Source organism: Myotis yumanensis, unplaced genomic scaffold (assembly GCF_028538775.1).
Source record: "Myotis yumanensis isolate MYYU_CA2020_CCGP unplaced genomic scaffold, mMyoYum1.0.hap1 SCAF_14, whole genome shotgun sequence".
NCBI classification, from domain to species: domain Eukaryota; kingdom Metazoa; phylum Chordata; class Mammalia; order Chiroptera; family Vespertilionidae; genus Myotis; species Myotis yumanensis.
In genome coordinates, this window is record NW_027223765.1 from 37,912,582 (window position 1) to 37,938,199 (window position 25,618).

The 25,618-nt window shown below is 41.7% G+C and overlaps 1 protein-coding gene across 5 annotated transcripts in view; it reads right to left on the reverse strand.

Moving 5' to 3' along the window:
* The window catches only part of GRM7 (glutamate metabotropic receptor 7), a 751,085-nt gene that overhangs the window by 235,126 nt on the left and 490,341 nt on the right, over window positions 1-25,618 (reverse strand). For all 5 annotated transcript variants that reach the window (XR_011468069.1, XR_011468068.1, XM_070390696.1 and 2 more), the window contains exons 6-7: window positions 23,108-23,308; window positions 14,769-14,908 (exon numbers count right to left, since the gene is read on the reverse strand). Coding sequence is in view for 3 of the 5 variants with exons in the window: in XM_070390696.1 (XP_070246797.1) it covers window positions 14,769-14,908; window positions 23,108-23,308 (341 nt within the window). In the remaining 2 variants the exon portion in view is untranslated. The remainder of the gene's footprint in view (window positions 1-14,768; window positions 14,909-23,107; window positions 23,309-25,618) is intronic.

Consider the following 25,618-nt stretch of genomic DNA (forward strand, 5'->3'; position numbering starts at 1 on the left):
GGGAGAGAGGGAAATCAGCAACCCCGTGAGAAATGGCTGCAAGAAGGGATTCAAAAATATTCAAATTAGATTTCAAAAGGCATCTTTAAAAGGAGCATATATTGATTTTTGTGTTCATCACAGAGACGAGTGAAAAAAAGTAATAAAGATATACATCTCAGAAAGAAACAATCAAAAAGGAGAGGCTGGCTCATAACTCCCTGGGCTGCTGGGCATCTTGCCCTGTTGAGTGTTTTATGACCTTGGGCAGAGGGGCTTCTGCCACCTCCAATAATGACCCTTCTCTCTATACCGCAAGCACAGAGCTCTTTGAAGTAAAGCAAGCTGGCGCCAGGGAAGAGATCCACAGTTTGAATATGTTTACAATCTCGTTCTTCTGCCTCAGTTCAGAACCTAACATTGTGCTTGGCCCGGGGAGGTCCTGTGGCATTGAGATCCTCACAGAGGTAATTAGAGAAAGGAAGGTGCCCTGTGGGAGGGACAGTCCCACTTTGGACAAGGAGGGAGAGGGGAGGCTCAGTGCAGGGCTTCCCAGGGAAGTCAGAATGTGTCCGGGGCCAGCGTTCGGTTCCATGGTTGACTGTGGCATTTTAAGTGATATGACAAGACATAGAAATGTCATGGCGAGTGTGACAGATGCCTGGCACTTCAGGGAGGTCTGTGCAACAGGAGTGAGGGGCAGAACAAAGGTTACAGGAGGAGGAGGAGGAGGAGGCAGGGGCTAGAAGGAATGCCCACCCTGACCCCTGAGAGAGGGGAAAGTGGTGGGAAGGTTTGACAGAGGAATGACAAGGTCAATTCTGGTTTCGCAAAAAACGGAGCAAAGATCACAGTCCAGGCAAAGCTGTAAATTCCTGCCACTGTCCTACGTGCTTTCCATGTAGTTAATCCCCACAACAATCTTATGGGGTAGATACCATGGTTAGCCCCATTTTACAGAGGGTGAGTGAGGCAAATGAAGTGAGGGGAAGCAAGTTAAGTGGTAGCACTAGTAAGTGGGGAAGCTCAGGAAAGAAATGGAGACCACTTGCCTCCCAGGCCCAAGCGATTTAACACCAAGCCACACTGCCTCTTCACAAATGACCCATGCGGATGTACACCTGTTAACCTTGACCTGCTAATTCCTCTCTACTTTTCAGACTGAAAAATGAAGGCAGAGAAAGCAGATTTGACCTGGGAAAGGTCCCACAGAGCAGTCAGTAGAGTATTCTGTGTAAAAAGAATCCTATCAGCCATTTTTAGTTTCTGGCATTTTTAGAAACAAATGTAAATACAGGGCAGAGACCAGCAAAAGAAAGCATTTCAACAGGAGTCCGTAAATCTAACTACTACATTATTAACATGCTCACAATACTGCCCGTGCCTAATATGATGCTTCCAGTGAATTGTGCAAGGTATCAGCAAAATCTTCAATAGTTTTGCCACAATGTTGTAAGCTAATGACTATCAAGTAAATCAGTGAGTCTTTTGCTCCAACCTCTTTTCATTCCAGGCAGGCCCCTCAAGTGGTGATGGCACTCATTTGTGTAACAATAACAGTGATGAGAAAGAAGAGCCATTCATTCCTCCCCTTCTCGCCAGACTCCTGACACTCTAATCTGGCACTCTTGATTGAATCCTGTAAACTGACATTTATGGCCAAGGTGATCTATACCTTTAATGGGAAAAAAATTAACTATCTGGAAATATGTGCACAAATCATGTAACTGACTATTTACCCACTGCCATGCTGGCTTCTTACTGAAGCATAAACGATTTCAGGGCAATTGCTAAGAGCCACTTACCTTTCCAACGCACATCCATCAATGTGCTAAAGCTGCTTCCAGAGTGGGATTTCCAGTGGCAGGCATCATGTTCCCGCTAAGATAAAGGCCCTCCTCGTACCCTACTCAGTCATTGTGAAGGCTCTGTTACAGTATCGCCACACAATAAATCCAGGGCGCATTTGTTATTTATCCCATCGTTTCTGTCTTCCTTGTTCCAAGCTTGTTGCTTCTTTCTCACTGTCATGTTTGGGAGGACTGTTAAGTAGGGCAATTGAGAACACCCCCTACATATGAATAGTGGAGTGTTTGTTGAGAAGGTTGTAAGCCAGAGACCTTGTGTTTGAATGGCAGGTGAGGTAACTCCAAGACATTAGACAAAATGTATAGCTGGAAAACCACCACTTCTAGACTCCTCACCTCACGTTTCAAGAAGAACAGATTTTTCATCAGCCTCCACAATCAATGAAATGAGGGAGGGTAAGTTTTGGGGTCCAAACACACTGACACCACTTGTATTCTTAACGATGGAAAATTAGCTGTGCCACTGTGAAACGCCCAGCCAGAACCTGTCCTCAGGCCTGGGAGACAGGAGGAACCTGCACAACTGAGAGATGGAGGAGGGGACTTGGCTCATTTAGATGTTTTGCGGAAGAGGGTTTGCTATTCTCATATGTAGATTTTTCTGGAGAAGCTATTTATTTGTAGACATGATGCTACATAAAATGCTAGAAAGAAAGGTGGCCTGAACAAAACTCCGCTAGGAATGGCAGAGCTTACCTGAGAAAACTGGGGGGAGGGGGCGTCCAGGTGCAGTCACCAGGGAAATGAACTCTTTCAGACTGAGGCCCCCTCCTCAGGACACAGACATTGGGATATACACAGAGGGAGACTTTAAGAGCAGCATTTACAAGGTTGGCTTGCTGAAGCAATTTGTGTTGGCTGGGATGACTTACAGCTCATGTTGTACTATTATTTTGATTCTGAAGTTTGGAGGAGAGTGAAAAAGGCAGGTTAAGTTTGAGTTTTCACCACAGTCCATGACATTGAACAAGAATCATTCCTGAACCTGGCTAGAAGTGATGCCACCGAAAGCCTTTTACTCTGTCACAAAACTCCTTTGAGGCACACAGCTAGCTGGTTTACTGTAGACTAAACATTCTAACTTCATCCTCCTCCTCAGAACAATTTGCCTGCAAACACCCAGATTCCAAGGATCAAGGAAACGAAAACTTTCTACACTAATGATTTTATAATTAGAGAAATTCTTGCCCCAGAAGATAAAGTAACAAATACATTTATGGTTTATTTCAGGAACTTCCTAAAAATCCACCTATTTGAACAACAGATCACTCATTCTCAGAAAAATAAGAATTGCCATGTGGGTAATACTTTTTCACGATCACTTAATCAACTGGCCCAAGCCCTCTAATCACATGCATTTACACAAAAAGACTTGCTTCAAAACCCTCCTCGCTGGGTCCACCAACAAAACACTGCATTATCACAGACTTTCCCTGATTCTGGTCAGGCTTCCCCTCTGAAAGAGGTGCCTTAATACCAACCCCCAAATGTCAGTGTACTTGCCCTTGATCTCCCTCTGTTGAGGAGTTCCTAAGGCTCTTTCAAGGTGGTGGTCTCCCTTATTGCAGTAAATGAAAAACAGGACTGCTTTTATCCACAGGCTACGTGGGTGCTTTGTCAGAGAGTTGTTAGTCAACACTCAAAATTCCAAGCTATTAACTTCTATATTTTACTGTTTCATGGCCTTGCGCAGAGCAGACCATGTCAGAGGTAGGTGTACACCTTGGAGTGGAAAGACTCGTTCATGTGACAACTTCATAGTTAGCTCCTGGAGGAACTGCCAATCTATTCTCTTTCTCTGCATTTCCACTTTGTCATTGAAAGAGAACTAAGGCAGTGAAATCAAAATACTCGGGATTTGGGGCACTAACATGGAACTAAAAGATGAAAGGAATTAATCTTTTAGATTTAGACTAAGAAGTAATAGAAATTAAATGATTAATTGGGGGTAGTTGGCATGATAGAAATATCATCCCAGTACAAATGAGAAGGAAAGTGGGTTAATATTAAGGTATAGCCTTATCTCCTCTCCCTACCCCCTAGGGCAGTGGTCGGCAAACTCATTAATCAACAGAGCCAAATATCAACAGTACAGCGATTGAAATTTCTTTTGAGAGCCAAATTTTTTAAACTTAAACTATATGGGTAGGTACATTGTTATTAACTTAATTAGGGTACTCCTAAGGCTTAGGAAGAGCCACACTCAAGGGGCCAAAGAGCCGCATGTGGCTCACGAGCCGCAGTTTGCCAACCACGGCCCTAGGGAGTTCCATTCAGTTTCACATATTGGGCCATGTTCTCTGTGGGAATCTGAGAACAAATTGGAGTCAACAGAACTCTCTCCTGGAGCTCATCTAAGTCTCCTACTGTGTTAACATCCCTTATTCTTCCTGTGAGTGTTCAATCCTGCCTTCTCAATTCAGGGGGGTTCTGGTTCTGTCTGCTTATCATTAATTCAGGGTTCTTAATTCCAGGTTCTTCCCCAGACTTTTCCAGGAATGTGATGAGAACATTTATCATACAAACAGTATATAAAATGGCATCAAACTCATATCTGTATAAACAACTACATTAATTCTCTAAAAATAATGGGACTTTCGTGTTATAGAAATAATAGAAAACCCAATAGTAAAGAACTGTGGTAGGCAAAATAATCTACCCTTTGTTTACACCTTCCCACCCCCCACCCCCAATTTCTACATCCTAATTTCATAATTGGAGAAATTGCATGGAAAGGGGCCTTTGCAGATGGGATAAGGTTATAGACCTTAAAATAGGGACAATATCCTGGGTTATTCAGGTGGGACAAGTGTAATCACATTGGCTCTTCAAAGTTGAGGAAGTCAGCAGAGTCAGAGAGAGAGATACGACTGTGGAACAAGAGACTGGAAGCTTGAGGGACTTGACCCACCATTGCCTGCTCTGAGGATAGAGGAAGGGTCCATGAGACAATGAATCAAGGCAGCCTTTAGAAACTGGGATCAACCCACAGCTGGCAGCTAGCAAAGAAACAGACTTCAATCCCACAACCACAAGGAACTATATGCTGCCAACAACCTGAATGAACAGGAAAGAGATTCTACCCTGGAGCCTCCTGAAGAAGCACAGCCCTGGTGACACCTTGACCTTAGCCCTGGGAGACCGATGTAGGACTTCTGACCTACAGAACTGTAAGATAAGAAGTTTGTGTTGTTTTAAGCCACTAGAGTTCTGCTATTTACCGCAGCAGTAGAAAACTAATACAAGAAACTTGACCACATATCTCATTGCTTTCTTATATCAGAGAAATTATTGCAATTCATTCGGCAAGTGTCCTCGTGAAGTAGCTATTTTGCTTGACCTGACCTTATTTTAATACATATGGGAACTGCCCTTCAGGTGGCAAAGGCAGGACTCACCTTGGCCCTTCTGACACTGCCCCACTTTATAAGACTTTCTCCTAGTAGTTTAAAAACATTCTAAATCAAATTCTTATATTTTAACACTAGTGGCCCAATTCATGAAATTCGTGTATGGGTAGGGTCTCTAGGCCTGGCCAGGGATCAGGGCTGATCTGTGGGGCAACCAGCGGGGCAATGGGGGGGGTGGCGCTTACCCACCTTGACTGGCCTGGCACTGCCCCCTCACTTTCCTTGCCCTCCCCCCCCTCTACTCGCCTTGGCTGGCCTGGGGCCTGCGGGCTGGGGGCAACTCCTGTGTTGAGCATCTGCCCCCTGGTGGTCAGCACACATCATAGTGACCGGTCCCTCTGCCGGTCATTCCGCCATTCGGTCGATTTCCATATTAGGCTTTTATTATATAGGATAAGTCATTCTAGAATTTCTGCCTTCTCAGGGCAAAAAGTTAAAGTTAGGCAGAGTAGTTAAGCTCATCTCTTTTCTTGAATAGTTTTGGATTGACAACTGGTGAGGGTCCTGTTCCAACAGCTAAGCTCTCTAACTTATCTTCTGATTATCTCTTCTTCCAAATGTGTTTTCCTGATCCCGAAATGCAGACAGTAATGAAACTCAACAATTTCCCCACAGAAAATTATTGTATATTCATAAACATCAAATGATTTGCTTGAATGCCTACAATGCAAATAGAAAATTATGAGGATTTGGGCTTCTCTAATGTCCATGTTTATGGAGCCATAGGGATCATTATAAATATTATTAATCTTCCATACAGAACACTGTGATACTCCACTGATTACTAAAAGAAAAGCTGATAATACAAGAGTGATCTCCTTTTCTTTCATTTTCAGGATGTTTCAGAATATGGACAAATACATATTTTCAAACAAACGCATTTTCTTTACCCAGGCAGCCCTCTCTTAGAGCCTCTATTGAACCTTTAAGAACTATTATAAACTTATGGGTGTTTTTTATTATTAATACTATTGATATATTATTATTGATTTTTAAAACCAATTTCCAGAGACCATAAATTCAGGCATGTGCTCAAACCAAATTAGTGGAAATAATTTAGTATTTACTCTGCGTCTAGTTGAGTATCCCAAAATGCTCATGGGAGTAAGGGGGATGCTGGGTACCAGGCAGTGAGGAATGGTGGGGTCTGCGGTAACTTGAAGAACTCACACCCTGTCTGAAGTGGGAAGTTGCTACTTGGATCCTGCCAGCTGTGCATGAGGAAAGGCACATTATTGCCAGATCTCCCGATTTTTAAAAGAGAAGCACAATGTAATTATGAAATTTCTTGATTCTTAAAATATTGGCAAGTAATGAACTTTTTAAACACAACTGCTGTCTGTTTTCAGTTTGGGATTTCTCATCTCAAGTTGGCTGACAATTGGGAAACAGCACTTACTGTTTTGAATTTGTAAACATCCTTTGTAAAATATCACAGCTTCAAAGATGATGGCAAATGGAAATAACTCTATCACTCTGGTTTCAAGTTAAAAGCCATCTTTCCTGAGAGGCCTTTCTTGTCCTGGTTCACAGGTCTGGTACATGGGCTGTGCCGTGATTATAAACCAGATTCACTTCATCCTAAATCCTTGGGTGTTTTGACTCTTCCTTTTTAAAAAAAAAAAACACCCTAATTTATAATAGAATTCAACTGTGTGTCTGTTCGTCTCATCTAATTAATATAGAACAAGGCATTTTTATATGCTAAACATTATGCTAGGTGCTGGGGCATAGAGAAAAACCATCTAGCTAAGCACTAGAAAATGACATTTTGAGGAGTATGAATGAGGTACTAAGCTAAAGATATTAAATTATTATTACTGTTGTGGCTAACATTTACTGAGTATTTACTAGGTACCAGGTGCTGTTTTAAGTGCATCACACGCATTGCTACATTTAATTCTAACAATAATCCTATAAAATTGGCACTATTGTAATCCTGCTTTATGGCTAGGAGGTGGTGGCGCTGAGATGCCATCCATTTAGTCAGGTCAGCTTCAGAGATGTTCTCCTAATTACTAACAACAAAGCTATACCTGATAAGATGAGAGCCATTCATTATGATGACCAATAAGGTGATCCAATAAAAGAAGCCTCAAATAGAAGCTGAGAAATGTCCTAGATTTGGACAACTTTCATATTTTTCTCTTTGTCAGCACTACTTTGATTACAGCTATCCATTTCCCCACAGCTCATGCAATTCACTGTAAATTATGAGTGTGATTAGAATAGTTTCACTCTTGTGATTATGAAATAATAGAGTGATTAGTGATTTTATAGGTAGATATAAGTATTGATTTTGAGATACATACTTTGATTAAATGGTGATTTTGGCAATCAACCATGCTTTTATGTCTTTAAATGCCTGTGTAGAAACAAAATTCTAACCAGTGTGAAAGATTTAATATTTCATAAAAATAATCTCTCAGATTAATTTGTAATCACCTCCGTTTAATAAAAGCTGACAGAAATCTGCTTATTGAGGGTGGGCTGGCATTCTTTTTTTTTCCAATTGGGCATATTAAAGCAAAAAAAAATTATTGTTATTTCTGATTGCTACTGTGAATGAAATTGTCAGTAAAGAGTATGTGACCTAAATTGCCTTAATTTATTGATAATGAAACAATCCAGAAAGCATTATGAATGGCTTCAGTAAGGGTTTCCTAGGGCTGAAACAATGTGGTCTAGACCTAGTTCTTCTCTCCAAGTTTTGATTCCTTTTCCTTGGAGCTCATCCACTGCGGCCTCCAAAGGGCCCCATGTGGCTCCTAAGGACACAGCAACTCCCAAGGAGAGCACACTGTTGTCCTGGATTGGCCAGCAGACATCCAATAGTGTATCCTGATTGGACAGACTGAGTTTGATGGCCAGCCCCATCACCACCATGGTGAGTAGCTTAGGGTGAATCGGGTCCTGTGCCTGCACTTGGGAACCATTAAGGACAAACCACATTCTAAAAGGAAACTTGGATACTCTTCCCAGAAGAAGGAAGAGTGGCTGCTTGCTGGAGGTAATGTACATAATTAAAAAGAATTCATGTTCATTTAATATGGTTTTATATTAAAAAAAATACCTACTGTGTGCCCGTGTTCATAGGTATATAGTACAACGAATAAAGCATGGAATTCTACCTTCCAGAAGCTTTCCGTCTCTATGTGGAAAGAAAGTTCAACAGAGAATAAATCACACAAATAGCTACCCATGACTCAAAAGATCACAGGTTGGACTAGCCTACAGAATGGCAGATGATCAAGTTTCCAGAGAAGGTTAAACACCATTTAATCAGAGTCTTCTATTTAAGAGAGTGTGAAATTCCCTGTAGGAAGCTGCTCATTAACAATGGTTGTGTGCATTTGTTTTGTTTTTTAACTTTAATTAGCATTTTGGTATTTTAGAGAATTTCAATTATTTGAAACATTAACATTTTGGGCATATCTAAATTTCCTACTAATTGAAAATAAATAAAAAATGACCAAAATAACCTTTGTTTCTAATACACATAATATAGAGAGAGTTTATTTCACATCATACATTTAGAATTTTTGAAAGCATCCACATTTCACTTCTTGCCTTTTTTCCCCAACATATTTCACTATCACTATTTTTAAATAGCCCTGTGTTGTTCATTTTAAGGACTTCCTTTTCTTTTTCTCTTCTCCACCTTGGGGATTACTACTTATTTTTCAAAGCCCAGTTCAAATATACTTTTTGGTAGCTTTCCTTAAGTCAGTGCCTATATGAGCCTTTAAAAGCACTGTATCTATTACAGAGCCCATCCCCTAGTCTGTACACCAGCCTCTCCTTTATCCCAGCATCTCCATTAGCTATCACCCTGCCTGACACGCTGCAGACAACCAATGTCTGTGTGTTGCATTATCCCTTCTCCTGCTTCTCTGCCAGGAATAATGTTTTATGAAATCTCTGCCGAGTAGAATACGAACCTGAGAAAATAACTCAGGGTGATTTCTTTTGGGGCTGCAACTGGGAGAGTAAGTGGCTGTGCTAGTTGTGATTTCCTTCCCATGAATTCTCGTTCTTGCAGAAATATCCTAGTAGCAAACCACGTGGTCATCTCTTGGCCCACAGAGGTGACAGGGCCCAGAGCTCCTCTGGTAGTGGGTGTGCACCATGGCACTAGGTCCCAGGCAGCCCACTCCTGGACACGGACATTCCAGAGGACCCGATCTAGAAGAGCAAAGTAGTCTGGCCTATAGCACTGGGATTATGAAACTCAAACTCTGATTTCTGGGCTAAGAAACTCATTTTTAATTTTTGTTGTTGTTAATCCTCACCTAAGGATATTTTTCCATCGATTTTTAGAGAGGGAGGGGGAGAGACAGAGAGAGAGAAACATGGATGTGAGAGAGAGACGTTGATGGTTTGCCTCCCACACACGCGCTGACCAGGGCTGGGGATACATGCCCTCGACAGAATCGAATCCCTGGACCCATTAGTCTGCCGGTCGACACTCTATCCACTGAGCCAAACTGGCTAGGGCTCATTTGCAATTACTGACCACAGAGAAAGCGCTCCTTTCATTTGCTAGAGATGACATAACTGGGGATTGAAAGTGTACCCCCGAGTCTTTGTAAATGAGACGTTCCCTTGTTACTTGAAGTGCTTTGTTTTGTTCCATTTATGAGAAGAAAGCAAATCTACAAAACTCAATTTGCCCAAATTCAACTCTCATAGAACTTTTAATTAAATCAGAATAATTCGAGAAAAAGGAACACCATGGGCCAGGGATGTTGGATAGGATACCAACCACAGAATAAGCTACCTGGGCAGTGGCCTTGGCTCTCCAGTGAGTGTGTGTAGAGTCCTCTGGGTCCTGTATTTACCTTCTCTTTTGTCTTTTCTTTTGGATTCAAATTCAATTTAATAACATCCTAAATGCCCCCTAGAGACATCAACAGGGTGCTCTCCTATCAAGGCCTGTCATGTCAGTGGTTACTCTAGTTAAAGGAACCCAGCCTCTCACAGGTCTAAACATGGTCACCCTGTTCATGGCTCAGCCATTCATGCCTTTGGATTCCATACAACACTAAGCATAAACTACTGGATTTACCTGAGGATTCAGGTGTCCTGTCTGCTTTTCCTAATATACCACTGTCAGCATGACAAATTAGAAAACATGTTCCCTCTGAATGCCAACTCAAGCATATATCCCAGACCTAGCTTCCATACGCAAAAGCCGAATCCAATCTAGGTGGTCATCTCGATGTTCCAGACATCTCAAACACAATATTTTTAATTGGGTGGCATTTAGAATAGTTGGCATGAAGTTGCATCATTTTCTATGAGGTTTTCAAGGCCTTGGGTTCTTTGTTGTTCTCTATTGGATTTAAAGACTTTATAGGTTAACAATTTCATTAAAAAAATAACTAACGCAAAACTCTTCTGAGTTACAAACTTATATCCATTTCATCTTGTCTCTCACATATTTAAGAACACTAAATTGGGATACTTTATTGTACCCTTCCCACTCACAACCAAAGTACCATCAGCATGGCACAAAGCTCTATAGCAAGGCAAATATTTCAGCCTCTTCCCACGCCCAGACCTTCTGAATCAGACACTCTGGGGTGAGGCCAGCTGTGTGTTTATGAGCCCTCCAGGTGATTGGGCCCATGCTGAAGTCTAAGAGCCCCTTCGCTTAGCTATCCTTTTTTAGCTCAACCACTGCAATAGGCTCTTACTTGGACTTTCTACTCCCACTTGGGCTTTCTACTCCCACGCTTATCCCTTCTCAGCAGACAAGGTAAAATTTTCCTTAAATTTCATCCAGTCACTCCCTTGCTTAATACTTCTAATGTCTTTTAAGTGCACTCAGAAAATTTTTTAAATATTTATCACTAGAGACTCGATGCACGAAATTCGTGCAAGGGGCTCGGCCCTCGCAGCCCCTGGCGTTGTCTGGAAGGTCGTTCCGCTTTCCAGTCTAATTAGCATATTACGCTTTCATTATTATAGATGGCCTATAGGGACCACATGCTCTGGCTCTTACCTATCGCTCTAATTCTTCTTGCTCTCCTCTATGTTAGCATGTACTACCCCTGGACTCTGCTGTTTGGACATGCTTTCATAAATATGTTGTTCCAAACGTTTTTCTCCTAGCTTGAAGCAAATGGCTTGCACTTGCAGAATTTAAGGTACACTCCCAACCAACCCAGGCGCTCGTTCCCCTCTGCCTCACCCAGTTGTGCGCCCATCAGATATCTTGTTATCTTCCAAGGTCATCCTGTTGTTCAGGCAGCTACCCCAGCTGGCTGGTACAACCCTGATCCAGTCTCTATATAAGAGAACAAACACCCACTCGATTCTGACACCGATATACTGGTCTCAGCTCACTGTGAGAAAATGTAATAAAAATTTCTTAAACTCTCAAGACGTCTCTTGGTCTGGCTCCTGTTGGCGTGGACCTACCACCCGAGTCATGCCATTATCCCCATGTCAGCCTTCTGACCTACTGGGTGAAAGCCTCATACTCCTCACATTGTCTGCTTCTCATCCAGTAGGTCCCTCTCCACATCCATTATACTCTCTCCCACCATGTCTCCTATTACCTTTTGGAATTTCCACATCCAAATCTGTTTACTAGTTTACCACCTAACTCCATCCTAGGTCACTGAATATGAGATCAGGGACAACATTTGTTTTGTTCTCCACTGTGTACCCACTGCTTCTCATAATGCTTATCACGTGAGAGATACTTTTAACAAAAAACAACAGCACAAAACAAGAACTTATTGAATGCTTCTTATGCAGGATAAAATACAAAATAAATAAAATCACTGTTGATGTTGGTTCTTAAAAATAGTTTGCTTTAGAAATGCCAGGTAATGTCTGAAGTTGGTGAGTGTTGGTTGGGGATTCTTGTGTACATGGACAAATTACACATGCCAGGGATTTACCACTGGCTCAGCGGTTGTGCTAGGGAAGATTCATGTGTTATTTAGTCTCCTGCATCTTACAATAGCCCTGAGCACTTCACTTCTCACCACAGACCTTGATGCTCTGCCTTTAGTTCTGGCTGGCGCATCCGGTATCACTCAGACAGCACCCACTAAGAAAACACTATGGGTCTGTCAGCAGGTTATGCTGCTCTGATTGTGCTTTGGATTAGGCTTTGGTTGGTTATTTATTTGTTTGTTTTGCTTTTATTTCCTCTTTTGCTTGGAAAATGTGCCTTGAGTTCAGGATGCTTTTAGCTTCTAGTTTGGTTTTGGCTCTTAGCATTCATCCCAGCCATGGCTGGCACTTGCTGTCCAGCTCCATCCATTCTTGGATGCCAGATCACAATCCTCTGGACCCCACCTTCGCGAATGCTCCCCTGGATGATGGACCTCAGGAGAGGGACAACTGGACAGGTACAAGCAGAGCCAGGCAGGGTGAGGTGCAAATGAAGTAACTGGCTGTGATGACTTCACCAACCCCTTACTCCTTAGGCACAAACCTCCATTCTTAGAAACTACAACCCAAACCCATTGTCCCCAGGACATCAATTCCATATTCCACTCTCAACACTTGCACTTAGAAATAATTTCTATAGCACACAGTAAGGTGTACACTGATAAAGCATCATTTTCAGCTTTGGAAGAGACATGAGAAGGAATCACCGGGATAGGGCCTGTGCCGGTTCATTATATCCCTCAGCTTGACAGGACAGAGATGTGCCCAGATATTTGGTTAAGTGTGATTGTGGGTATTTCTGTGAGGGTGTTCCTGGATGAGAAGGACATTTTAACTGGCAAACTAAATAAAGTAGATTGCTTTTCCGTTGTGGGACGGACTCAATGGAAATTGATGACCTGATAGAACACAAAGGCTGAGTAAGAGAATCCTGTCTTTCCCTGCCTGTTTTTGAGCTTGAACATCAGTCTTCTGCTGCCTTTGGACTCAGACTGGAACTTACACCATTGGCTCACTTGGGTCTCCAGCTTGCTGACTGCACATCTCAGGAATTCCCAGCCGTCATAAAAGCCAATTCCTAATTATCTATCTATCTATTCTGTTTCTCCAGAGAACCCAGAATAATGCAGGGCTCTGCTGGACAAAAGAAAATTGTATGTTTCTATTTACTGTGATTTCCACATATAGTTATGACCCTGGGAAGGCCTATCCAATGTACCCAGCCACAACACCCCTGTAGTGTACCTACTTCTCTAACTTCTGCCCCACCCCACCCCCAGGCTCCAGGACCCCAGCCATCATGCTGTGGGCCGGCCTAATTCATTCCCTCCTGGGAGGAGAGGAAATGGAGGGATGCATGGTGCAGTGAACTCCAGGTGTGCCAGGAGGGAGATACCCAGCCTGTGTTCTGCATTCCCTGGGAAAGTCAGTATATTTATTTAAAACTATTAATAATTCCAAATAGACCTTGTAACTATTATTAGAAGCACACTGTTAAATGTTCAACTTAAAATATTAAGAAAAATGGCTCTACAGTTATCAGCTAACAGCTGGGCAGGCAAATTCAAACAGAACATAAACAATCTCAGCAAAATGTAAAAGTTAATCAGACAAGGCCACTCCATGACTGTGGTAGAACAAGACGGTTCTGCCATCATGTTTGAAACTGGACAGAAGCAAGGATCCCCTGCAACCACAAAAATAACGAAGACGTCCCTTTTTCGGTTCACATAAGTGCTTACTGTTTCTTTGTTAATGACAACTCTCACCTATCTTTCATCCTTCCATCTCCTAGATAACAATCATGAAATGATTTCTACTTCCTAAGAGAATCCAAACAAAAATGGGCCCCAGCCTCCCTAAACCTGTTTTAATCACTCAACTCAGCACAAAGCCTACAGTGAATCCCATTCCATCCCCTTCATCCTGAAGACCTCAGAAGTTTGTCCTTTACTCAGCGAGTTAAGTAAACCTCACAGTGTCAGATGAGCTCCTGATGGCTGCTGCCAGGTGCACTTGGACATAACCTTACACAAGGAAGTGGCTGCTTGCTCAAGGTCACATTGTACCGAAAGAAGGAGAGGTTATGGAAACGGATAAAGCTCCAGTTACACAGAAAATCTCAACAGAAAACAAAGCAACTCACTAAAATGCATTAAGAGAAAAAGAAATGAACCACTAAATAGGAAGGAAAGAAGGAAGGTAGGGAAGGAGGGAGGATAGAGGGCGGGAGAAATGAAAAGAATGAAAGGAGGAAGGAAGGAAGGGAGGGAGGAAAGGAGGTCTGACCAAGAGAAGGATCTTGTGGAAGTATTAAAGTATTATCTACTAATTTGATTGTTAAGCAATCCAAGCCTCAGATTAAATGAGATCAATCACATTGGTGCTAGTATTAACTCAACACACTTATCATCATCTTTATCATCATCAACATCATCACTCTCAATGTTGTATTATTACCAGTCCCTGCTGATGCCTGTTAACACGTTGCCTGTTCACTCATTATGCACAAGCAAACAAAACCATTTGCCTATTTGAGCAAATTAAAAGCCTGTTCATGTATCACACAAGCAAAGGAAGAAGACAAAACAGAACTCACGTTGAGCTGAAGTTCATCTGTCCACTGTCCAATCAGACGGTAGCCCGGGTTCGTGGTGTTGGTCGTCTGGTACTGAAAGATGTCATACCGCCCCGGAGCATCTCCATTCTTGTTAAACATGACTGGGGTGCCAGCGCTCCCTGCAGAAGGCAAGAAAATGACAGAAATTACAGATTTTAGAGTGAAGCAAGATTCCTTCCATCTCTTGTGCCACTGGTGATGGTCTAGAGACCTGCTAATGGACAAGATAGCTAGTGCATAATCCCTTTGTTTAACAGGTTCCCCCCACATGGTCTCTGAGACTCACAGGCAAGCCATCACTGGGGTCAACAGATGCTGCTGACAGGAGGTGGGAAAACAAACTGCTTCTTTTTATGAACAGTTCTGTTTCTCAGCATTTCTTAACAGTTTATTTTAATCTTTTTATTATGGAGAATAAAAATAAATGGTTTTCTAAACTACTTCAAGTTTATTATAATTAATTATTGCTGTTTAGTCGCCAACCACCTAAATTGTGGTCAGTAAAGAGCCATTTGTAAAATAGTAAACAAATACATAAACTTAAAAAGGAGCATGCCGGATTAAAAAAAAAATACCTAAAAGCAAATAAGCAAAAAAGTTTACTTAAAAGGTACTTGGATACTGATTGCATTGATAAATATTTTTGGCTGACTATTTCTAAATTACTTTATATGATTAACAGTGTAAAATGCTTAGCAGTGTGCCTTGCATATGTTTTATAAATATTAACTTATTTCTCAATCTCCCATTTGAACCTCACATTTTTAAAATGTTCATCTTAAGAGGAAACCAATTAGAGTATGTTAGAAAGATAGAAGAGAGTGAAAGATACAGAAAGAGAAAGAAAAGGATACATATCTTTGGAAGTGGGATATGAGCGAAAAGTCCCTTAATGTTAATCCCATGGAGCAATTGGCAAGCCACATACAGAGAGTGAAACTTGTGAGTTTTGGTTAGTTTCAGGAACAGTTACAAAGGAATCGCCAAAAGTTTGGCAACTGGGTACAGTTTCTCTCCCCTGGATTCACTGGAAACAGGACAGATGTGGGTGGTCTCAGGTGTGAGACTGATCTCTGCTCTGCCTTTAGGTTCACACTGGATAGATATTCCTCATAACAAACAATGCTCTAGTTCCTGCCTTTTACAAGGAAGTTTACAGGGAGTTTTCAAGCTGAAATAAAATCACTGGGAACAGAAGTTCATTTTGCTACTTCGGGAGAGGATGAAGCACTTTTGTGAATTCTGGTTGTAAATTGAAGACTCATGGTGGCAGAGCTCTGCATCTGGCTAACGAAATCATTAGCCTCTGCAGTTTGGGCCACGGTGGCATTTGCATGAATGATCTGCATGAAAGAAAAACAAAAGCATGTTAACTGGAGGGAGGCAGTACTTGAATGGTAGGAAAAGATGCCAGCGCTTAGGAAGCAGGCAAGCTGGTAAAACTGGCCCCACACAAGTGACCACTCAACACAGGAAGGGAGTCAGAAAAGGGTCCAATCAGAGGAACAAGAGGCAGACAAGATTGCAATCCTGTGCTGAAAGTGACCCCCACGGGGAGGGTTTGTCCAACATTATTGGCAGAATACAGAGCAGTTAAAGAACTCCACACCATCTCACAACTGTCAGGCACAGGATTTTATGACATTTCTAGTATTAATTTTTTTTAAAAAAATCAGAGCTGTGGTAGGCGATATAATGGCTCCCCAAATCTGTCCATGTCCTAATCTTCAGAACCTGTGGATATTGCCATTCGGGGCCAAAGGCTTTTTTTTCAGTGATGACATTAAGAATAATGGGGGGGTGAAGGGGACTGGGAGGATTGTCCTGGACAATCTAGGTAGATCCAGTGTAATTATAATGGCCCTTAAAAGTGAGAGGCAGCAGGAGTCAAAGGAGGAAGGAGATGGAAACAGGAGGTTGGAGTGACGGAGGCAGGGTTCATAGCCAAAGAGTGTAGGTGGCTTCCAGGAGCTAGAAAAGGCCAGGGACTCTCCCCTCAAAGCTCCAGAAGAACAGCCTTGCCTTCACCTTAAGTAAAGCCCAGTGAGATCTGTGCCAAACCACACAGCTATAATGCATTTGTGTTGTTCAAGCCATTAAACTTATGGTTGTTTTATAGGGTATCAGTAGGAAACTACTACAGAGCTGGAGGACACAGAACATTGAACTTCCTAATTTTACAGATACAGTCCTTAGGTTCAGAGAGGGGAAGTCACTTGCTCCAGGGCCACTCAACTAATTAAACTAGAATAGTGTTTGGTAACTGCCTTGGAATCCCCTAAAACAGGGGTGACCTTTATTAAATTATTCAATCTCCCTCTACATCGGATGGTCACTAGTGGTTTTTCTCATAGTATTAGTAAGAATTAAATACCTAACGTGCTTAGTTCCATGCCTGATACATAAGTGCTCAACAGATGGTAGTGATATTCCATAGTTGTTTGTTTGTTTTTAATCCTCACCCGAGGATGTTTTTCCATTGATTTTAGAGAGAGTGGAAGAGAGAGGGAAAGACAGAGAGAAATATCGAAGTGAGAGGAACACATCGATTGGTTGCCTACTTCACACACCCCGACTAGGGCCTGCCTGCAACCGAGGTACGTGCCCTTGACCGGAATCGGGACCCTTTGGTCTACAGGCTGATGCTCTATCCACTGAGCCAAATCAGCTAGGCTAGGGCATATAGTTGTTTTTATTTTTATCATTGTTTTGTTGGCTAATATCTCAGGACCAGAACACATGCCTTCAGACACCCAGACTTTCCAAGGCACCAAAGCTGACTCTCCTAATGGGTACCTAATTTCAATTTCTCCATCAGGGTAAGCATCTTTTGTTTTCCAAAAAGTGACACTATCTATGAATTATGCAGGTGATGTCTCACCAGCTTGAGTCAGTGGCTGAGTCTGCTTGGCCAATTTGTTTCATCTACATTGTACCTAGTCACTACCCTCGGAGCCCATAAAGGCACCCACTGTATCCCAATGGGATCTCTGACGCTCTCTCTATATATGAAATACAGGAGTCTTTCCAGTACAGACAGAAGAAGATGAACAAAGAGAAGTTTTTAATATTAGCTTTCTCCGTCCAGTGAGCCTTCCAAGTATATAAGAAGAACAAACAAAGTCCGCATTTTATATATTATCAGCAAGAAAATAACCCTATCATTTTGCAGGAAGATAGTAATATCTTGCTCACCTTTCTCTGCTTTCACATTGGGTACTAGGATCTGCTGTAATTGTATAGCTTCTAGTCATTATGAAATATGATGAGCTTTTCATTGTCTCTGAGAGGAGAGAAGAATATTGGAGGCCTGGGGCTCTGAAAGGTCTCAGGCCACCAGCTAAATATTCACCAGAATGGGACACAACATCTAATCGCTCTCTCTTCCTATAATCTTTGTTAGGCAAAATGACTCTTGTCATGCCCTTTCCATTCTCATTAAAGTTCATGCTTTAAAAAATTAAGACAGAAGAGCCGAACACTTTATCTAAGTGATGACTTGTAATAGCGTATGTGGTTTTGACCTTTCTGATGGATTCTGTAAAGCTAATGGATTATTATTTCCACTTATTTTTTCCACAATACCTTTTTAACAGCTTCCCTGGGTTTCTTAAAAGAGAAAAAAAATGGGATTATGTTCAATGAAGTCTATACAGGGATGGACAAAAGTAGGTTACATATTACGAATAAATAATACAATAATTAGCCCTGGCTAGGCTTTTCATTGGTTATAGGTCATCCCCATACACTAAGATTGAGGGTTCAGTCTCTGGTCAGGGCACATACAAGAAGCAACCAAGAAATGCATGGATAGGTGGAAAACAAATTGATATTTCTCTCTCTCTCTCTATCTCTCCCTTCTTCCCCCCCTCTTTAAAACCAAGCAGTATTTTTTGAAAATTACAATACTTACTAAATAATAATACAAGAATAAACTATTTCACATCCTTGCAACTGTAAACGTACTTTTGCCCACCATCATATCCTATATAATAAAGAGCTAATATGCAAATGGTCATCGGGCCCTCGCATGCTTGTGCCCTTGTGCCCTCCTGCCCTCATGCCAGGGCTGGGGGACCTGGGGCGACACCCCCACCTGGTGGAGTTTGATGGGGGACCTGAGGCTGCGCCCCCTGCCCTGCAGGGCTTGATGGGGGTGGGGCTGGCCGGGTCTGGGTCTTGCATGATTTCAAGGTGCATGCGGGTGAGTGGGGACTTGACTCTGGGTCATGCGGCACGCCCCAGACTCTGACAGGAGGAAGATTTTCATATACATTTTACTAATTTTCTTTCAACTCTGACACTTCTATTATAGAGAAAGGGCAAATAGCAATATTAAAATATTTCCTCTAATTAATTTCCTTTTAATGTGCACAAATTTTGTGCACCAGGCCACTAGTATATATGTGTGTGTGTGTATATATATATATATATATATAATCACAGCGGTCCAGAGAAGAGAAAGAAGTTATCAAAAAGAAGTGATCATCTGCAGAAATGTCTCCAGGTATCAGGGCTGGGATGCAGGTGCACTGAGGTAGTGGAAACAGGGCCACTAGACAAGATAGCATAGTGGGAGGAAGGATGACAGGATGTACTCAAGTCTGAAATCTCTATTGGATCAGAGTATCTGAATGAAGCCCTTTCTTCCTGGGTAGAGAAGGACCTACAATCTCGATTGCTCAGGTGTCCAAACAGTCCTCTGCATCAAGGTATTTACAAGTTTCCTGCTCTTCCTTTCGCACCCCATGTACAGATTCCAGAAACACGGCACTGATTTGTGTTCCACTTATCTAGCACTGCTCAGCACACTACCCTAAATCTTTGTGCTCCAAATAATAACAACCCATATTTTGCAATTTGGGCAGAGCTTGGGGACAGCACCTCTGGTCCCCTCATGTCAGCTGGGCAGCTTGAAGCCCACATGCCTCACAGTTGCTGCCAGCTGCCAGCTGGGACCTTAGCTGGGGCTGTGGTAGGAACACCCACATGTGGCCTGTCTATTTGGCATCTTGGCTTCCTCCCAACATGGTAGCTGTGTCTGCAATACAAATGTCCTGGGAGAATGAGACAGAAGCCTATTCACCCGTATGCCTTAGAAGTCAGATAGTGTCACTTCTGCATCAGTCACACGCTCTTAGATTCAAGGGGAGGGAGCATAGAGCTCACCTCTTGATGAAGGAAAGCTAACTTCATGTTTCAAAAAGAGCACATGAGCCCTGGTAGGTTGGGGCATCATCCCAAACATCCTAAGGTTGCAGGTTTCATTCTGATTCAGGGCACGCACCTAGGCTGTGGGTTACATCGCTAGCTGGGGTGCATATAGGAAGCAGTCAACTGATGTTTCTCTCCCTGTCTCCCACCCTTCCTCCCTCTCTAAGAGTCAATGAAAACATATCCTCCTGTGAGGACTGTAAAAAAGCACATGATATGTGTCATCTTTACAAAATATACTGACACCCAATTCATCTTCTGGAAACTGGTAAATCTAGGTACAGACACACACCAGATTAAATATGCCATTGTATAGCAATTCTCTAAGATGTTGTATCCAAGACAACAAATTTATTAAATTTACATCTACAGGTATTGACAATTGGTTAGATGGGCCAACGTAGACATAACTACATAAATCAAATTTAGGCTCAGGTCATTGCATTCATTTGGGATGCAGAGAAAAACATGGCCAGAAGTGATGAGTTTAAAAGTAGCCATCTTTTGGTGCATCATAAGAAGAGGTTAAGTGCTTGGTGAAACTTTAGCAATATTTTCAGGACATTCTATTATCATTTCCCAAATTGATGCTTTGGTGAATGTGAGGGTCAGAGTTATTAAACTGTGCCCTATTGGTCTGGAATCAAACTCCTAGGGGTGCAGAAAGTTTTGTATTAAAGTAACAGAAGAGAACAATTAGGCTTCGTTGAGACCAAAAAAAATCAAAACCCTACTAAAACATGCAAAAGAAAGGCTACATTTTTTACAATAGACTAGGAAGAGACTTGCTTTCTAGATCCGTCTCTGTCATTTGCTAACTGTGAAGTCTTGAACAAATATTTCCTCCTCTCAAGTATTTTATTTCTTTATATAAAAATCAAGAAATTAAATGAGTGACAAATTTCTTTTCACTAATAGCTGTTCACTTTAAGTGATATGGAATCCATTAATTAAATCCAGCACAGGTTCTGTTTCAAAAAACTGCCGAGCCCCTCCATCAACAAACGTCACAGTGCCCCGGGAGCCAGCGGCCTCCCGGTTGTCCTTATGACGGAAAAAAGTCCTCAGAGAACAGGCGATTATGTGGACCACAGGGCAGGATTGCAATGAGGACAGAGAGAGAAAAAACAATTGATCCTGCCTGGCGCCTCACACAGAGCATCCACTCTGAGATGAAGAAGCAGGAAAGAAGTGGTCAGCCCTTCCTCTCAGACATTCACAGGGGACAGCCTGTAGAGTTAGGTGCCCAAGGACCAGTGTAGCATCATGACTACCCAGATGTGTGGTTCTGAATATCATGATTCTTAATTCTCTGTGAAGTTTCCTTATCTTAATAAAAGGGTAAATAATAGTGCCTACACCGTGCTGGTGTTCTAAATATTCAGTAAGCCAACACAGGTATGTAGCACACTTTCTGACACACAGTAATCATTCCGTAAACATGGGTCCTGTGTCTCATCCGAAGCTCAGCATCTCTGGCTCATCCACGGACAAGACCGTTTTGACAAAATGATTCTAAGAGCACTATTTGGAAGAAGAATGAGGGAAGAGTCACGGAGAATAGTCTCAAAACGATAATTCTGGTCACTCTTGTAAAGAATGGTTATGCATATCTATAAACCAGAATACAAAGCCCAGAGACTGACCCAGCTAACGGAATGTAGTGTTTAATAAATAATGAAATGTACATGTGTCTGTCTCTGGGAAAATTAATTCTATATTTTAGGAGATTCTGTAAAATCAGGAAGAAACTATAAAATGAAGATCATTTATTCTGGTTTTACACACATTTTGTCTCCATCTAAACTAGAGAACTGTTGATCCCCAAACAGGCTGTGGTTCCTCTTCATCCAAATACTAGTAAACTCCTGGAAGATCGATATAATATTGTGGGTTTAAGTGGATTGTTGTTTATAAGCAGAAAAACGAGGTTTCCTTTAATATTAATATAATTACCTGTGCCAGTAAATTAATATTGATATAATACTATTTAAAACTCATCTGCAAATTTTATTTAAAATGTCTCCATTGTCTCACTAGTGTCCTTTTTCCTGTAGAGGATCCAATAATTTTCCCACGCTGCATTTAATGGTAATGTCTCCTTAGTCTCTTCCAGTCTGGAACAATTCCTCCACCGGCCTTTCTCACGACGTGAATACTTTGGAAGAGTACTAGCCAGTTATTTTGTCCTGTGTTTCCTTCTGATTAGATTGAGGCATGTATCTTTGGCAATAAGACCTCAGAAGTGATGTTGTAACCTTCCCCCATGTTAAGGTTGTATCTGAAGGCCTCTTCTGTGTCTCAAAGCCTGAGAAGTAGGAGCACGCATGTCTGAGGGCAGGAGCAGAGGGAGAGAGAGAGAATTTGCCCTTCTTCTGCCTTCTGAGTCTCTTCAGGCCCTAGGCAGGGGGAGGGGGGTGGGGAGGGTGGGGGGCTGGGGGGGGTTGGAGGAAGCCCACCCACCTTGGGGAGAGCTCTCTCTCCTTTACTCAGTTCACCAAGTCAAATGCTAATCTCTTCCCGGAAACACCCTCATAGATGCACCCAGTGGTACTGTTTTGCCAGTTATCTGAGCATCACTTTGCTCAGTCAAGTTGACTCATAAAAATTAATTATCACATGGTTAACAAAATTCAATACGATCATGAATAAACCTGACTATATTGCAAATTAAAAACAGAACCACACTGAAGAGAGTGAAGAAATAAAAAAAAAAAAAATGAATGCAAATATTTTAGGAAGACAGTATCTGAGTAAATACTGTAAGACTGGAGACAAAAATAACTGTATAGAGAGAGTGTACAATAACTAATAAATATGTGTGTTTTTCACAGTTCTGAATTTATATTCACTGAGGCAGAATTTGACTTCATATAAAAACCTATTTTAAGGAAAGGAGGACAAACCATACTCCCAAATATTTATTCACTCCTTCACTCACTACTCTCACTACTCACTCATTCATATATTGATTCAATCTTTAAAATCAGATAATCAACCATGTTTTGACACATACTCAAGAGTAAATAACCATTCAACGTGTAACTTATAAAGCAGAATGCCAACACAGGATTCCTCAAAACCACAGGTGCTTGGAGACTCACCATTGAAATTAACGTTGCGGATGTACTTCAGCAACTTCTTGCCCCCAGCTTGCTCCATCTCCGGACAGACGCCCCGGTAGTCAGCACAAAGATCCTTGTTCATGTGATGCAGGGCATGAGCCATCGCGTAGACTGCGTCAATCACGAACTGAACTTTCCCCTCCTGCTCATAGTTGGAATCTTTTCCAATTCTCTCCTGTCCTGCACATTAAAACAAGAAGCACACAAAGACTGGTGTTGAGTAGAATGTCTACATTTGTCTTTACTTTCAACTACGCTTAAAGCAAACAATCTTTTGAGGACCAGGACAGTGCAAGGCACACAGCCACATGTGACTACATTATTAGGTAGTTTTTAGTAGTTGACTTTGGAGCACATCACACTAACCTTTCCAATCATTATTACATGCACTTTAGAAGCAGCCACTACACTATTCAAAATGTGATGGTCCCATAGAATCGAGGGATCACTGGGATTAGGAGCTGGGCTGCCACATTCAAATCTTTAAAGCTCACTTACTCTAGAAAGGTGAGAGGCCGAAAGGGAAAACAGATGAAATTCCACACGGAGCTCACTACCTTCTCTATATCTACTCCATCCACCTTCTGTGTTGACTGTCTCAATTGTTGATATTACTGGGAACTCAGATACTTAGGCTAAAAAATCTGGTGTCATTTTTCATTGTTTCCTGACTCTCACTCCCCATTAACCACATACATGTATATGGAGCTAATGAATAGCCAAATTCTATCAGTTCTACCTCTTATTCACTGAACAGTTTTGGCCAAACTAAAAATGCCCTACCTATGCGCTCCTCATCTCCCATCCGGATGCAAGGCCACGTGTTTCCATCTACTCTACTCATTCCTCTGTGTCCTCTTTCCTACTACAAAGCTCATCACTTCATCCCCATACTCCAAATGCTTCAATGGCTCTCCGTTGCCTCCAAACCCTGTCCACTGACAACTGAGAATGTCCATCTCCATCTGCCTAGTAATAGTAAGAACTGACATTCTGTCCCCAACCCCACTGTGTTGGAAGCTTTGCATACATTATTTCTAGCCTCACTTTGTGAGATAAATATTATTTATCCTCTTTATCCAGATGGGAAAGCTGAGCCTTATAGAGATTAAATCATCTTTCCATCGTCATTTACAGACAGATCAATGATGATCATTCAGGCTTGTCTGTCCCCAAAGCCTTCTCCCTATGTTGGCCAACCCCAGGCTTTCCCTACATTTTTTATTGCCAGATAGGTACACTTTTTTATTGTTGTTCCAGACAGGTACTTTTTTTTATTGTTGTTCCAGACAAGTATGGCTATTTTTTTCCTGAATACATCATAAACTCCAATGTTAAACAATCTTTGCTCATGCTCCTTACTTTGCTAGAAATGTCCTTCCCCCTTGCTTTTACCCATAATTTAATTTTCTCTCCATGGCACAATTCAATGGTAGCCAACTCTGAGCCCCTCAATCATGATGAACGATTTTACAAAACATTTCAAATCTTTATTATAACATTAATAATAGCACTATATTTTAATGCTCTAACATTTCATTTCTTTTCTTATATTCCCAACACTGAACAAAGCATTTAGTATCTAGCAGATTCTAAACAACAGTTGTATGAAATTACACAGTCATTTAGTTCAAGGTACCAGGAACTCTCTTTAGACCTCTTGTCCCTCTATGAGAAATAATTAGCTACAGATTGCCTTCCACTTTCATAGCACCAATCTCCAAATTGTTTCCTACAGCACATTTGTGTAGTAAAGACACGACAGGAATTTTGCAACCCCATCTTATTCTCCTGCGAAGGGTTCCTTATGGTTAAATTGTTGTAGACTTCTTTACTAGAGAATTGTTCGGAGCATTTACTTTTATAAAAAAAAAAAGTATAATTTCCAAGAAGAAAACTCAGAATTTCCCAAATTTACTTGAATTTGCATCTTTCCTTTTTCAGAGCACACATCACTATATTATATGGCAGACACTTCTGTGGTTTATGTGCATATCATTTAAGTAACAATCAACTGATGCTCACTGCTAGTTACTTGATTTAGGCCTTTCAGCATGTTTACAGTAGGATTTTTTTAAACGTGTTTTTATTGATTTTTAGAGAGAGAGAGAGAGGGAAAGAGAGAGGAACATCAGTGTAAGAGTGCAACATCAATTGGCTGCTTCCTGCACACCCTCTACCAAGGATTGAGCCCCGCAACCCACACATGTGCCCTGACCAGGAACTGAACCAGCAAATGGTACACAGGATGACACCCAACCAACTGAGCCACACAGGCCAAGGCTAGAGTAGGAATTTTCTTTTTTAAGATAAAATTCCTCATGAATTCCTACTGCTACTTCCAATTCAAACCCAGGACTAGTGGGTGTTTCCTAACCTTGGCACTCGTGCACCTCTACCTCCCCTTTTCCTGAGAAAAATCCTCGTTCCTAATGGTACCATTATGATTATTCATTCACTTTATCCCATGGTATGCAGATAACATTGTAA